Source organism: Ornithodoros turicata, chromosome 5 (genome assembly GCF_037126465.1).
Source record: "Ornithodoros turicata isolate Travis chromosome 5, ASM3712646v1, whole genome shotgun sequence".
NCBI classification, from domain to species: Eukaryota; Metazoa; Arthropoda; class Arachnida; order Ixodida; family Argasidae; genus Ornithodoros; species Ornithodoros turicata.
The window spans coordinates 39,892,617-39,906,998 of record NC_088205.1 but is presented as its reverse complement, the minus strand read 5'-3'; the positions used below and the strand labels follow the sequence as shown (position 1 = coordinate 39,906,998).

The 14,382-nt window shown below is 44.2% G+C and overlaps 1 protein-coding gene across 4 annotated transcripts in view; it reads left to right on the top strand.

The window, feature by feature from the left end:
- The window catches only part of LOC135394391 (uncharacterized), a 42,584-nt gene extending 36,374 nt beyond the window's left edge, over window positions 1–6,210 (top strand). For all 4 annotated transcript variants that reach the window (XR_010422870.1, XR_010422871.1, XM_064625120.1 and 1 more), the window contains one exon: window positions 6,072–6,210. Coding sequence is in view for 2 of the 4 variants with exons in the window: in XM_064625120.1 (XP_064481190.1) it covers window positions 6,072–6,191 (120 nt within the window). In the remaining 2 variants the exon portion in view is untranslated. The remainder of the gene's footprint in view (window positions 1–6,071) is intronic.
- The last annotated feature ends 8,172 nt before the right edge of the window (window positions 6,211–14,382 follow it).

Below are 14,382 nucleotides of genomic sequence, written 5' to 3'. Positions count from 1 at the left end.
TTTGAGCCTTTGTATGTGTTTGTTCCTTCTATGTTGTTCCAGCCTCAGAACATCAGTTCTCTCTTGCTGCGTATATTGCGGCTTTCGTTGTTGTCCTTCTTTGACACGGAAACGACAAACTATTTGACACAGAAAGTTTTACTTTTGCTCTCACTCGGGGCTCTCAATCGTGGTCGAGAAACATATTATTGCATTTTGTTGCACAGTCACTCAATCCAGTGATATATTGTAAGCTAATGACGCTTTCCGTAGTTATTGCGTGAGGGCGAAACTTTCCAAACGCGTGATTTTCTTGTTTTCCTCATAGCAGTTTGTTGTAACTTGAACAGAGATAAAATGACGAGGTGATTCTATTTCAGCGCAGACAGATAAGACTTCAGAAGAAGTACGTATAGAAATCCCGTATTTTAATCGTCTAAAATGATATCTGGCGGTATGAGAGCCGAGGGATACGCATGCTATAAATAGTATGCCTCGATCGTTTTCGGCGAGGAAATAGCTTATATTGTTTTTTTATGTGGTGCAGTGCCATGCACAAGGTTTAACGTATCGTAGGTAGCAATTTTTACACACTTTGGGAAGAGATGATGGGAAAACTCGTTGTGAGAGATCACAACAAAACGAGCAGGTTCAGTGATTGGTGCCTCCTGAATGTAGTTTGGACGAATACTCTGTACGGAGGAATTGATATGTTCCTTTGCCGATTCCAACAGGATTCAAGCCGGGTTATTAAATTAGCACGATAGAATTTGCCCTTGCTGAAGTGTGGCCTGATAGCGTTTTCCAACTATAGAATTTGGCTGACAAGATTCAGATGTCAAACTCAACCGCTACACTATCATCGCGTTGTAGATAGCCTCGGCATATGAGTCAGATCAGTTCCAGGACATTTCACTGAACAAACTATTTAAAATGTGGAATGGAGTTTTACTTGGGAGGTCAGAAGGAAATTTTGGGATTGCCCAAAAACTACGTTTACGAGAACAACACGGTGGTATCTGGTAACAAAAAATAATAATAATGATAAAGTAAAATAAAAAAAATAAAAATGGAAAAAGAAACGCAGTGGGATGGAGACAAAATCTCTTGTGTTAGCCTTTCTCTTCAAATTCAGGATGAAGACAAGGAAACTATATTTTTAGCACTATACACGGCCATGAATGGACTCTAGAGTCGTAGTTTATGGTCCGCAGAAGCTTTTGACGCCTTGCAGGAGCATTACAGAAAGAAAAAAAAAAGACAAATGAATAGAAAAAGAGAAAAAAAACCACCCCTCCCTCTGCCTGCTTCCGGTGCAACAAAAACTAGGTATGAGCGGACTTCGTTAACTAAGCCGACTTGGCATTACATCTTTCCCCCCAAGTTGTACCCCAAGACAAGTTATTGTATAAATATCATGTTGAATAATGTATATTTGAAAATTTTACAGTTCTTAATGTATGATGCTACTCATGTCACACAGTGAACAACTTGAAGGAGCTCAACCAACCACGCTCATCGCAGTACATCTACAATAATGCTATTAGTGAATGTTTCCCGTAGACAAGTCATCTCTATTTTTTACACAAAGAAAAAGTACTTTCATTCAGTTCTCGTCAAGTTAAGGCTCCCCTTCCATGAAGAACATATAGTCATCACGAAATGTTGCGCGTTCGAATCAGGCGAAGTCTCCTTTATATGTGTAGATCATTCTTACGTACGAACAGAGTGCAAAGATTGCAATAAACGTCAAGGATATTTAAAAAAGAACCTCTGCTTACGCACTCAAAACGCAAGCACAAAGAAAGCAAGAGTGTACACTTCCAAACACTCATAGAAACACTCTGCAAGCCATACGCGTAGGCACCGGCAGACACGAAAGTCTCCCCCCGAACGATCGCCGTGCCACCACTCTCCGCTCGGCCGCCGAACTGAAGTTCTCGCGCGAGTTTTCTGACCAGAAAGAGTATTGAGTGACCGTGCTTTTAGGCAAGTACAAAATTCATCTTGACTCAGGGTTAAAGTAGAAATACGAAAGTGTAGTTTCCATTTTTTAATGAACTATTGCTTTAAATGAAATACTGTAGATTGCAAGTACAACATGTACACAGTGGCAACAAAAATTACACATTTCTTTTTGATGCAGGTGACCTGGGATATCCACTTGAGCCAATGGTCCTGACTCCCGTCCGGAACCCTGCAACAGGTGGAGAAGAGGCATACAACGAAGCCCATCACAAGACAAGGGCACGTTGAACAGTGCTTTGGTGTGCTCAAGATGAGATTTAGATGTCTTCAGCACTACAGGACCCTCCACTTCTCACCTGACCGAGCATCGAACATTGTAACTGCATGTGCCATCCTGCACAACATGTGCATTAAGTACAACGTGCCTGAACCTTCAGGTGAGGAGGAGGAGGGTCATGAAGGCAGCAGTGCAGACAGCTCTGACATAGACGTTCCTGACATGCCTGAAGAGGGATCGTTGTTATCAAGGGGACTGTACAAGAGGAATGAAATTATTAGGCAGTATTTTTCATCTCGTTAACTTAATATGTGTCATCCTGCCACTTGCCTCGTTTATTCAGATTTGAATGTATCATATTTCCGATTAGTTTAAAAAAAAATTGAAATGGTTGTCAAGCCTTCTGTTGAACATGAGAAAACTGATGTTCTGAGGCTGGAACACATAGAAAGGACAAATTCATACAAAGCCTCAAGTGCATAAGAAATTAACGATGAAAATGATGATAGTTCAAGCCTTCTGTGTTGACAGTGTACTGTCGGTAGCTCACTCGGGTGTCTACAAAACTCTAGTCTTTTAATTCCCTGGCTTTTCAGGTTTTCACAGAATATTTTAAACAAGTTCTTTGACCAAAACAAAAGAACTCCTAGGTTTTCACACTGATCACTCAAACACGTCAAAGATATGTTACTCCTTATTGTTTACGAGAAATGATTTTTTCTGCAGTAGGTAGTCCTCTTACAGTGTATTGTATGTTACTCCTGTGTACTTGTTATGGGGGCTGTCCTATGTGCTTGTCCCAGCCTTCAACGACTTTTTCGCATCTTCACTGACTTTTCCAATTGCATCAAAATCTCCTGACATTTGCTTTTTTTGCAGGTTGGCAGACACCCTGCTCACAGACAAATGTGCCTTAATGACAATTTTCTCTTGTATCATATATTTTGAAGAATATCTGACAATTTAAAGTTGTGATAATTGCAACAAAGACGGTTAGTCTTGATGAATGAATAAGGGTCAATATTTCAACTTGTTGCCTGTGCTTTTGAGGCCAAACTAACATTGTGTTTGTGTCTGTAAATGAATTGTTGTTTAATGTATATGCAAAAGAGGAATTACGTATGGCTTTTGTTTTCATAGAGTGTAAGAACATAATATGCAGTCATCAAGGAGCCTATATTCGCCATGCAATGACCACTGCCTGTGTCTTGATCAGGACATTTTGAAACACACTTCATGAAAAGAGATGCCACTATTCAGCAGTATACATTTGCAAATTTTAGGCTGTCCTTTAGCTTGTTTTCAGAATATGTAAATTTGCTCTGTTGTGCATGAACACTTAGTTGCACTGGGATGAATGTTGCTATTCATAGAAACAAAGATCATACTACTATTGCATGTTCAGTGCTCGCTGTCTTTCCAGCTTCAATCTGAAATAGTCGCTGATCGGAGTGATAGCCTGTGTATGGAAATAAATCACATATGATATCATGGATGCAAATTACATGTATATGAACACACAAAATGTGATATAATGCTGTTACTTATGCAGTTAGTTGTGTGTCATACTGCACTAGTAGAAAGCTTAGATATTTTGTCTACCTTTTCCCTTCTCTTTCTTCTTTTTTTTTCTTTTTTCATTCAGAACAGCAGTGAAAAGTTTCACTACTCGATACTCTTGCCCAAAAGAGACATATGTGTTTGAAGTGAACTGCTGCCAGTGTTTCTACCTTTTCCTGTTAGAGCGTATTACCTCTCGCAGCAATGCTATTTCATTGACAATTTCCTTCTGCATGCTAATAATTTGCTGCGCCACAGGAGCCGGCACACGTTTTCGCCTTCGGCGCACAGGAACTCGACGTTCATTCCTGTGAACATCCTAGCCAGTTTGGCTGCTTTGTCCATCTGCGGCTGCCGTTGTAGCTTCATGCATTGGAACCTGTACAAAGAAATTTAATTTTTATTGAACTGCAATAACATAAATAAAAGCTACCATTTCTACGGCACTGGCACTCGAAGTGTTGCCGACATCATGAGCTGTGCCACTGGTGCCAGGTACTAAGTCCTGAAATGCAGTGACGTGGTAAATGGCATGAGTGTCACTGTCTTAAAACGGTGTTAATGTGCACACCATTTGCACAGATCTGGCAGCACTATCCAACTGTGAAGATGCCAGCACGTCCGGAAGCAATTTCATGTTTATTAGTTCACATAACCAAAAAATAAAAAATATCAAAAATACTTACTTCAAGAACTTGTGGCACAACCACTACCCCTTGAGGGAGTACATCGAAGGAGCCCTGGGTCCCTCAGACGCTATCCCACCCAACAAGGGCCATGACGCGGGCGTCGAAGCCGTGGAGGTTTGCTGCGACGTCGGCTACTTGAAATCGTGGCGCTTTTCCAGGCTCTACTATTTCGTTTTGGACAATGCCGCCCCCTCCGCCGGTGCTGCAAATTGTGTTTATGTTACCGCGCACGTTTTTACGTACGCGATATCGCCAATTTCTCCAAAAGAGTTGCCATCCAGCGCCGTCTTTTTCAATTTCCCCAATAGAGTTAAGGGACGGGGCGATTATGTCCCACTTCGCCCGTCGATGTTGTTTAGTTCTGGGGACTCCTCCATTAGCGACAACAAAAGCAATTTTTGGGCCTCTGACATCGACATGCTGTAAATGAAAGCACGAGGAAGGCGTTTAAGAGTTACATCAGTTTGAAGCACTCTAAAGTGTAATGTTTTAACTGTTTAGCTTACTTGATTCAAAAGCTAGAGTCGTCTCTGCACTTTCCATCACTTCGTCGTCTGCTAAACTTATGTAGCAGACGACAATGCCGCCGCTTTGTATGGATCGTGATTGTATGCTCTTTCTTTTATCACTGTGTTATCTTTTGGGTGGTTTTCGGGCGATATTTTTGGAAATGATGCAGCGTTGGACAGTTACGCCCGAAAATTTCTCGTGTCTGCGAGTGTCCGGTGTCGAGACTGTCGCCGTGAATGAATGAGATGAGGAAGAAGTTGGTGATATTGCGTTTGATACCTGTTGCTGGTCATCATACGCATTACGCCGCGCGAGGAAGGTGGTGGTGGCGACGGCGAGTGGCGTTACGATGTGGTGTTGTGATAACTTGGCCAGCAACGCGCTCCTGATAACTGACGGTATAGTGGTGATAAGTGATCTCAGAGAGCGTTCTGTAATTGTGTCTTACTGGTTGGCACATCCGGCGCTCTTCAAGAATTTGCACGTTTTTGGTGCAATAATACTAAGGAACACTTCTACGTGGTTTGTTTCTGGTATCCTGTTGGCACGGATAAACACTGTCAGCCTCTCGTCATATGTCTCCCAGTCAGATTGGGAATCATCAAATGGCTCAACCTGCCTATATTCGTCATTGCTTGAAGTAGGCTGTCCGTTTCGCAATTTGGTTTGCTTACTGCTGTCCTCTTCTCTTTTCTTCCTTTTTCTTACTTTTCTTGTGCTAGTGCATAATTTGGCTTCCATGGCCAGATTAGGATGCCATCCTCGTTGCCCAGATGAGGTATAACCACGAGGACAATCTTTTTATTCCATTTGGGTACACACTGCAACAATCTTCAGGGCAGACCGAGTACAAAAAAGTGACCCCCTCGCTCAAGCGCACCATGCTTTTATTCTTTTGTGGGAGTAACCCAAATCAGACTGGTAAACAAGACTTAATGATAGGCAAACGAACCACACACGTTTTAAAAATGCGTAGACCTTGTTGTTCTTTGTCTGTTCAACAATGCTGGGGGTTCGTCTGTCGTTATAGTACACATGATACGAATGCCAGAGAATTTGTGATAACTTACTGTGCGTTAACCTTGCAGGGCACTACTGGACGGCTATTAGCCGAAAATGCTTCCAAAGTTGTACAGACCATGCAGGACTTGGAGGAAGTGGAAAACGAAACCGGTTTGCATAAGCGGTGGAAGCAAAACTATTCCTAATTAAATAAGTTTTACGCTGCTTTTGTTCATGTACTTGAACCGTTGATATTTGTTGGGATACAGTTTGTGCACAGTTCAACTCCAACAGTAGAAATATGGCAGTCATCGAAAAAGACAGTGGCAGGATTTGAACCACACACCTCTTGATTGCTGGTCAAATGCCCTACCAATGAGGCCACGACGGCAACTACTTTCCGAGGACTGGCCGAGGAGCTTCATTCAACTAACGTGTGACACACGCTCACTCCCATCGCACTCTCTCTGTCTTCTCATACACACACATACATACAACACAAATACGCTGCAGCTGGTGAGCACGGTAACTAACTGTTCTGAGGTTGGAACGCACAGACAAGCACAACACAAGCCTTAATGCCTTAGAACATGACAGTAGAAATATGGCAGTCGTCAAAACACCCGGCGGGATTTGAACCACACGCCTCTTGATTGCCAGTCAAGTGCCTTCCAATGAGGCCATGCTGGCAACTGCTTTCCGACGACTGGCCAAAGAGCCTCATTCAACTAACGGGACATACACTCACTCCCATCACAATCTCTCCTACATGTCTTCTCATACACACACACACAAACATACATACATACATACAACACAAGTACGAGGCAGCAGAATCTGGTGACACAGTGGAAATTACCTGTTGAGGCTGGAACACACAAACCGACAAACACAATCCTCAATGGCTCAGAACATGACAGTAGGAATATGGCAGTCATCGAAAAAGCCAGACAGCAACGGGATTTGAACCACGCACCTCTTGATTGCCAGAAATGGTGTGGACAAGGGCTGGCCGGGAGGATTCCAGGGGTGGGCTGAAGCAGAGAGCAGGCAGGTAGGCTGATGTGATGCACAGAGGGTGGCGACAGAACCGCGACCAGTTCGTGAGCAGTGAGCTCCTAATGTTGTCGCCAAGGAGGGCGCCAGGGAGGACCATCACGAAGCACGGGGAGACCGGGAGTAGAACTCAGTGGCCTCCGTGCGGGTCCCCGGTGGAACGTTGGTCCGGTACCTCTTGATTGCAATTGGATGGGCTGCCAGCACCCTGTATTGAAGCTTGGTGGGAAGGCGAGGCGGGCAGGGTTCTTGGAACTGTCATGACGATGCGCATGGGCAGTGCAGTTGCCAGCGACGTACCATGACCGGTACGGGAGCGTGATGCTCGTGAAGGTGCTGCTGGTGGAAGCCCGAAGAGTGCCATCACGAAGCGTGTGGTGACGTGACGTGGAGTGTGCGACAGTGGCGAACTGAGCGGTGTGGATGAGCAAACAGTGGTGTTCAGCGGCCGGGTGTTGCGATGAGTGAGCCATACATACAACACAAGTACGAGGCAGCAGAATCTGGTGAACACAGTGGAAATTATCTGTTCTGAGGCTGGAATACACAAACCAACAAACACAATCCTCAATGGCTCAGAACATGACAGTAGGAATATGGCAGTCATCGAAAAAGCCAGACAGCGGCGGAATTTGAACCACGCACCCCTTGATTGCCAGTCAAGTGCCTGGCAATCAAGACGGACAGAGTGTGTCACTACTGTCACACACACTTTCACAGACGACGAACCGCAAGGCTGTGTCTTCTGCATAAGGTTTACAATCATCCTACTCTCCATAACTTACCTGATTCTCCTTACTACATATCAGACAGAGTCGATCACCCTTATAAAATAAAACAAATCACATGTCGCACTAAAGTAGTAGTATTCAAATACGCACAAGAACATCCTTTTCTAATCCAGTAGAAGCCAATTCTAATCCAGTTTTAAGCCAAAATCCAGTTCTAATCCAACACAAGCCAATTCAAATCCAGTACAAACCAATTCTAAGACACCTGATTTGTCGCCCTTAGCTAAGCCTGCTGATCGTTGATTGGTTGGCATAGCTCTGCCCCTTTATGCTAATTAGGTGGCTTGGATCCACCCACTTTACGCTGATTGGTGCATGCTAAGCCTGCTGATCGCTTAGCATAGCTCTGCCCCTTTATGCTAATGAGCCGGCTCCACCCCCCGCTTCGCGCTGATTGGTCCATTCTAAGCTACTGATCCTGATTGCTCCTCTTCTCCACATTTTTCAGACTTCTAAGCCCTCTGATGGGTGAAACCCAGCTCCGTTCCCATCGTAAGCCTACATTGGCCCTTCACGTTGAGTGGCCCGTTCTAAGCCCAGTGATTGGCTGGTGTAGCTCCGTCCCCCCTGTATGGTTCCGCTCCTGATTTCAAGCCTGCTGATTGGCCGACTCCATTCTAAGCCTGCTGAACATTGATTGGCCCATGTCAAGCCTACTGATCGTTGATTGGTTGACGTAGCTCCGCCCCTTTATGCTAGTTAGTTGGCTTGGCTCCACCCACTTCATGTTGATTGACCCATGCTAAGCCTACTGATTGTTGATTGGTTGACCGTAGCTCTGCCCTTTATGCTAATTAACCGGCTCCGCCCACTTCACTGTGATTGGTGCAAGCTAGGCCTACTAATCACTGTCCACATTTTCCAGACTTCTAAGCCCTCTGATTGGTCGAACCGCCCCCAATCTAAGCCTACTGATTGGCCCGTTCTAAGCCCACTGATTGGCTGGCACTCCTGATTCCAAGCCTGCTGATTGGCCGACTCCATTCTAAGCCTACTGAACAAAGCATTCACTAGCACCCGCAACGTGGTGCGCTCGGCAGTGGCTCCACTGTGGCTCTGTCTCAGATGCCCAAACTTACCTCATTAGAGCGCCACAAGATGGCACAACTCTTTACTAGCTCTGCCTACTTCACGCTGATTGGTCCATTCTAAGCCTACTGATCACACTTCACATTTTCCAGACTTCTAAGCCCCCTGATTGGTCCACGCTATGCCTACCGACTGGCCCTTCCCCAACAACACCGAATATCCACTGGATGTACAATTAATGTCCTAACGTCCGTGGTCGGATTCGTCTGTCTGATTGATGTCCCTGTGATATGCAGCTTGGATGAAGAAAATAAAGCGTGGAAATGACATCCTCAGGATATCCAGAAACGGAGATACACGGTGGTCTATGCCGCAACAACACATGGCAGTCCTAAGGATATCCGATGTACGTCTATAACTGGATGTTAGAATATCCTAGGGATAACGACTTTCGTCCAGTACCCCAACAACACAGCATTTCCACAGGATGTACGATTAATGTACTAATGTCCGTGGTCATATTCGTCTGTCTGATGGATATTCCTCGGATATCCAACGTGGATGAAGAAAATAAAGCACAAAAATGATATCCTCAGGATATCCAGAAAAGGACATACGCAGTGATCTATGTCTCAACAACATATGGCAGTCCTAAAGATATCTGATGTATGTCTGAAGCGGGATGTTGGAATATTATGGAAACAACAAGTTTCGTCCGCCATATATATATGTACGACGTTCACATTGGCGGTCGCTTCACAGGTCCAAGTGGAGAAAGGAGTCTTCTGGGACGTCCGACAGACAACCAATGTTATACGCTGCTTGCCCCTGACATTTCGTTTTGTCTGTTAGATTCAAGCGTTTGATGTGACATATTTAGTGAAACTAGGATTTTTTGCATCGTTAATGTGGATAGACAGTGGAGAATTAAGGGAAAACAGCCATGACTGAAACTGGAATCAGGAATTTCATCATTTTTGAAACATAGCTGACAAGAAAAAGTGACGGTACCTGTGAGGGTATAATTCCCCGCTCCTGCAGTTATTCTACCATATAAACACGTCTTTCCTTCGGAAAATCAAAAAACCAGCAAGTGGTGTTTCTTGGAATATTCAAACTTGGCAAGTGTGCAGAATACGTCAGCGAACCAACACAAAACGAACAATGAACGATGAGAGCCGAGAAGTTAAGCGGCTCTCCCATTGCAAAAGTCAGCGAGGTTCTGGGCGAGCATTTACTGTGTTAACCATTAACTTAATGTAGTCCAACAATTTCGTTTGATTAATTAAATTATTCACATTAGTAATGTAGCTTGTGTCCTTTAAAATTAAGAATATATTACCCAGACAGAACATAGTCTCCCACAGACGTCCGAAATAGATCGCAATGGTTGTATCCGAAAATGGACCTCCGTCGGATTTTCCTGGGATATTTATGGAGGGATAGCCATATATCTGCAGGAGGTCATACTATGGCTGTTTCACGGATTGTCCGAATCAGCTCCGTGATGGGATGCTGTATGAATCATATTGCAAGAGAGAGAGAAATGGGGGACGATGTAGCACTGCACAAATTCGACTTTCTATGAACCAACTCACTTTCTCCAGCCAGATGAGTAAGGAACAGAGAGACTACCCCAAGAACATGTTGACATCCCTCAGTCATCCTGAGGATGTCACTGTAGGACAGAAATGACATCCTGGGAATATCCCCAAAGGATCCTCAATTTGTTAGAAAAGTGTTAGAATGAGACTCCAGAGATGATCCTAGGGACAACATCTGGGGAGAAAAATGGGATAGTCTCAGGAGCACTATAGGATCATGTTGTTCTGCATGTTGCTATAGTGAATCTTCTTTCATTTCTCTCATTTAGAAGTGAGCAGACTTTTACAGTAGAAAGCAACTCTTCTTTTTTTTTCCAGTTTTTCAACCTCAGCCACCAGCTGGTCATTTTCGGTTTCTCCTCTTCGATTGTTTTCGATGACGAAAAATGGGTGTCGCAGTATAAAAACCTAAAATATAGAAAGTCCTGTGCCACTACGTCTTTGAACTAAACTAAACTAAACTTTGAAAGAAATATGCGGCAGTGGCATTTCCTTTCGCAGAAAAAACATATACTATATATTGCTTGTCTTGCGAGCTCCCGCATGTGCGAGAGTCGTCCTAGCATCGCAGTCAAAACGATGGGTGAGGTACCTAAGTCTAATTAAATTTCATGTTTAAGCAACACTGCAGTGACGAATTCCTCGGAGTATTAGGTTCCAACAAAGGTAGTGTCCGTGTTTTCTACTTAATTGATTTCAAGCACCCATCGAAAGTCAAGCACGCACTGTAATATGCCATCACTTTTCTGTACCTTCCACGGAAATGACCGTCTAGGATCCAGTCTGGGACCTTGCTCGAATATTAATGGCAGCAAGACTACAATACCTCTACATCAAACACTACAATATAGTGAACTTTCTCTCGACGCTTTTTGCCAGGCTTCCAGGTGGCGCTTTGTCTGCTCTATGCTCTGTGTCGAGTAGTCGCTGCCAAAGCCCAATAGCGAGGACATTGGTTCCGGTTTCAGTCTTGTTTGTTCCAGTGTCGGACAAGAGAATAGTATGTGTTGGAGGTCCTCGTCTTCCCCGGTGTTGCAGATGGTGCATTCCGCGCCGTCAGTGTGGAACAAATCGTGTATTCGTCGTCGCACGCAGCACAACTACAGCCTAGCACAAGGGGGCGCTCTATTTCGCATCGCCATCCAATGCCTCCCGCTGTCTCTCACCATGCTCCCCGAAGGAGCAATGACGTCATCCGCGGAATGCGACAGCAGTGGCCCCTAGTGATGAGGCGTCGCTCGTAGCGCCCTCTAGTGGTGTACCCTACACAATGGCTAATCCTTCTATTCATCGAAGATAATCCGTCTATTGGGGGCTGCATTGGAAACAACACCCCAGCGGTACTATGGTGGCTAGATGAATATTGTCTGGTGTGAGGAGCGCCCACAGCTTCCTATCCGACAGAGCGGGACTCTTGCGGAAGACGGCCACCAGGCGCGCTGCTCCACGGATGTATGCTAGTTTCTGGGCGCTCTGGCTGGTCCCCGGGCAGAGTTCTTTCGCCGTGACATATCAGAGGGTGGGATAGCGACGCTGTCGCGTCTTTGAAGTGCTTTATTTTACTTTATCGTCGGCTGTGCACTGTTTCTGCGGAATGGTGAACCTTTAGCAGACTTCTGACGCCCCTGTAAAGAAAAAGCGGCGTGCAAAAACGAACAGAGCGCCGACCATCCGTCGTCGTACATGAACGAATTCAACAGGGGGCCCACGCTACTATTCAGAAACACTCGTCAAGCTTCTCTCCAAACTTGAAGATACCTTCACAATGCTGTTTTCATATCATAAAGGGCATGCAGACAGCCTACTAGAAGTATTGGCATGTGCTAGGGGCAGTGATGGGCAGTACTTGATGTATCAAGTACTCAAGTAGAACTTTAAGTACATTTCTGTGTACTTGTACTTTACTTTAAGTACATTTTAAACCACGTACTTTGTACCGTACTTAAAGTACTTTTTTCCAAATACTTTCCCATCAAGTACTCAAGTACACAAACTTGGGCTCCAGACACAAAGTCACAAAATAGTATCAAAAATGCTCATCAAATGCCCATCACTGCTTTTAGTGGGATGCTGTACCAAGAGTCCGTCTGACATTTTACCAAAAAGGATTTTTGTGCTGTTAAAGAGCATATTTGTTGAAGCAAATTTATTGTTGAGAGGCTTGGAACGTTGAAAGGTATCAACACTTCTATGATTATGTAAAACGAATGGAATGCACAGACATCCCACATTATAACACTGCAACCTGCAGCACAATGACTTGGTCAATTATCATTTCAGTTCTTCCAATGCAGGGTTCAACGCTTTTTTATATTGTTTCGTTCATTGGCAATTAATAATCATTTTTTATCACAGTGTGTGATTGCATTACATGATGAACACTCTGAAAGACACACATGCTTTACTTTTTACATTTTACGTTTTTTAATTGGTCACATGGATTAGATTGCTGCAGATCACAGTCGTACAAAAATCATGGCTTGCATTGTGTTTCATCCTTTATTTTCTTCGTATTCTTTTTTAAACGTGTTGTATTTCAAAAAGCACCATGGAATGCCCAGAAATATATAATCTTCGTTTGGCCTGTACTTTTTCCCCCCTTGAAATTTCCTAGCCTGTTATAGCAGAGGATTAGTACCGGAACGCCACACTAGGCAGGTGATCTTCGATCAGTCAGGGATAATCACAGCCCAGATGACTCATTACCTATCTACATGTAACTGCAAATTATGTCATCTGATTAAGTCCATATTCACGGGTTAGCACTTAACCTAGGACTTTATGGCTTTAGAGCATTTGTCAAGAATGCTCGCTGAAGTTTTGCCAAACAAGCAAGACACATATACTAAACAGTGAAATGCAAAGAGATACAAATTAAATTCGCAATGTACTTGATGAATACTTGAAGTACTTTGCCTAGTACTTTGTACTTTACTTGAAGTAGATTTGGAATTGGGTACTTTGTCCTGTACTTGAAGTACTAATGACGCCAGGTACTTGGTACTTTACCTTAAGTATAATTTTGAGGTACTTTTCCCATCACTGACAAGGCGAAGCCTTGAGTATGTTGGTTGTCAAACCCATAGCGAATATCTCACAATGAACATTGTAAAATTATATGCTGTGATGAGAATGCACTTCCCCGTAAAGGGCATTAACCGTCCTCGCGCAGAGCGGAGCAAAAAACAGAAACTTTCAAAGGAGGCGCGTCTCCATCAGTGAATACACTTATGTGAGCATTCAGACTCGTGTACAGATGTTCTTTGTTTTCATTGTGTGCCTATGTATGTACATATATATCATGATGAGGGGACAAAACAGGTTGTTGCTATTGCTGTATATAATAAATATTGTTTTGACATTGCGGGGTTGAAATTTGGAGATGATCGTGTCTTCATTGACTGATAGGAAACTTTATACATCGAGGAACAAAAAGAAAGATTAACCGGCCTCGTTGCTGTGTAACAGCAAAGTAAAGTAACCTGACAAAAGAAAGAGATACAAAAGTTGAAAATGAGGGTTGCCACCAGCTTTGTGACGTCCAAGCTACGCATGGGACATACAAAGCTGAATACCTGTTCCTTTGCGTGCTTGAATAAGCGGTCTTCAATGTATTTTAAGCTATTACCATTACTGTTTTCTTTTTCCATTGATGTTTACCCCCCACCGTTCCATTCCTCCGCAAAACTTCTCGGCCACATGGGCGAAAACGGCCCGTTCAGCAGACGCGCTTCGGGAGCGTTCGGGAGAATCTTCGCATACATCCGTGGTGGCGCGCCACCTGACGGCGTCTTCCGCGAACGGGCCGCCTCGGCTGCGTCGCCCCTCACACCAGACAATATTCATCTAGCCACCATAGCGGTACAACGACGGAAGCAGACGACAATTCCCGACGTGCCCCACGCACCCTAGGTGGC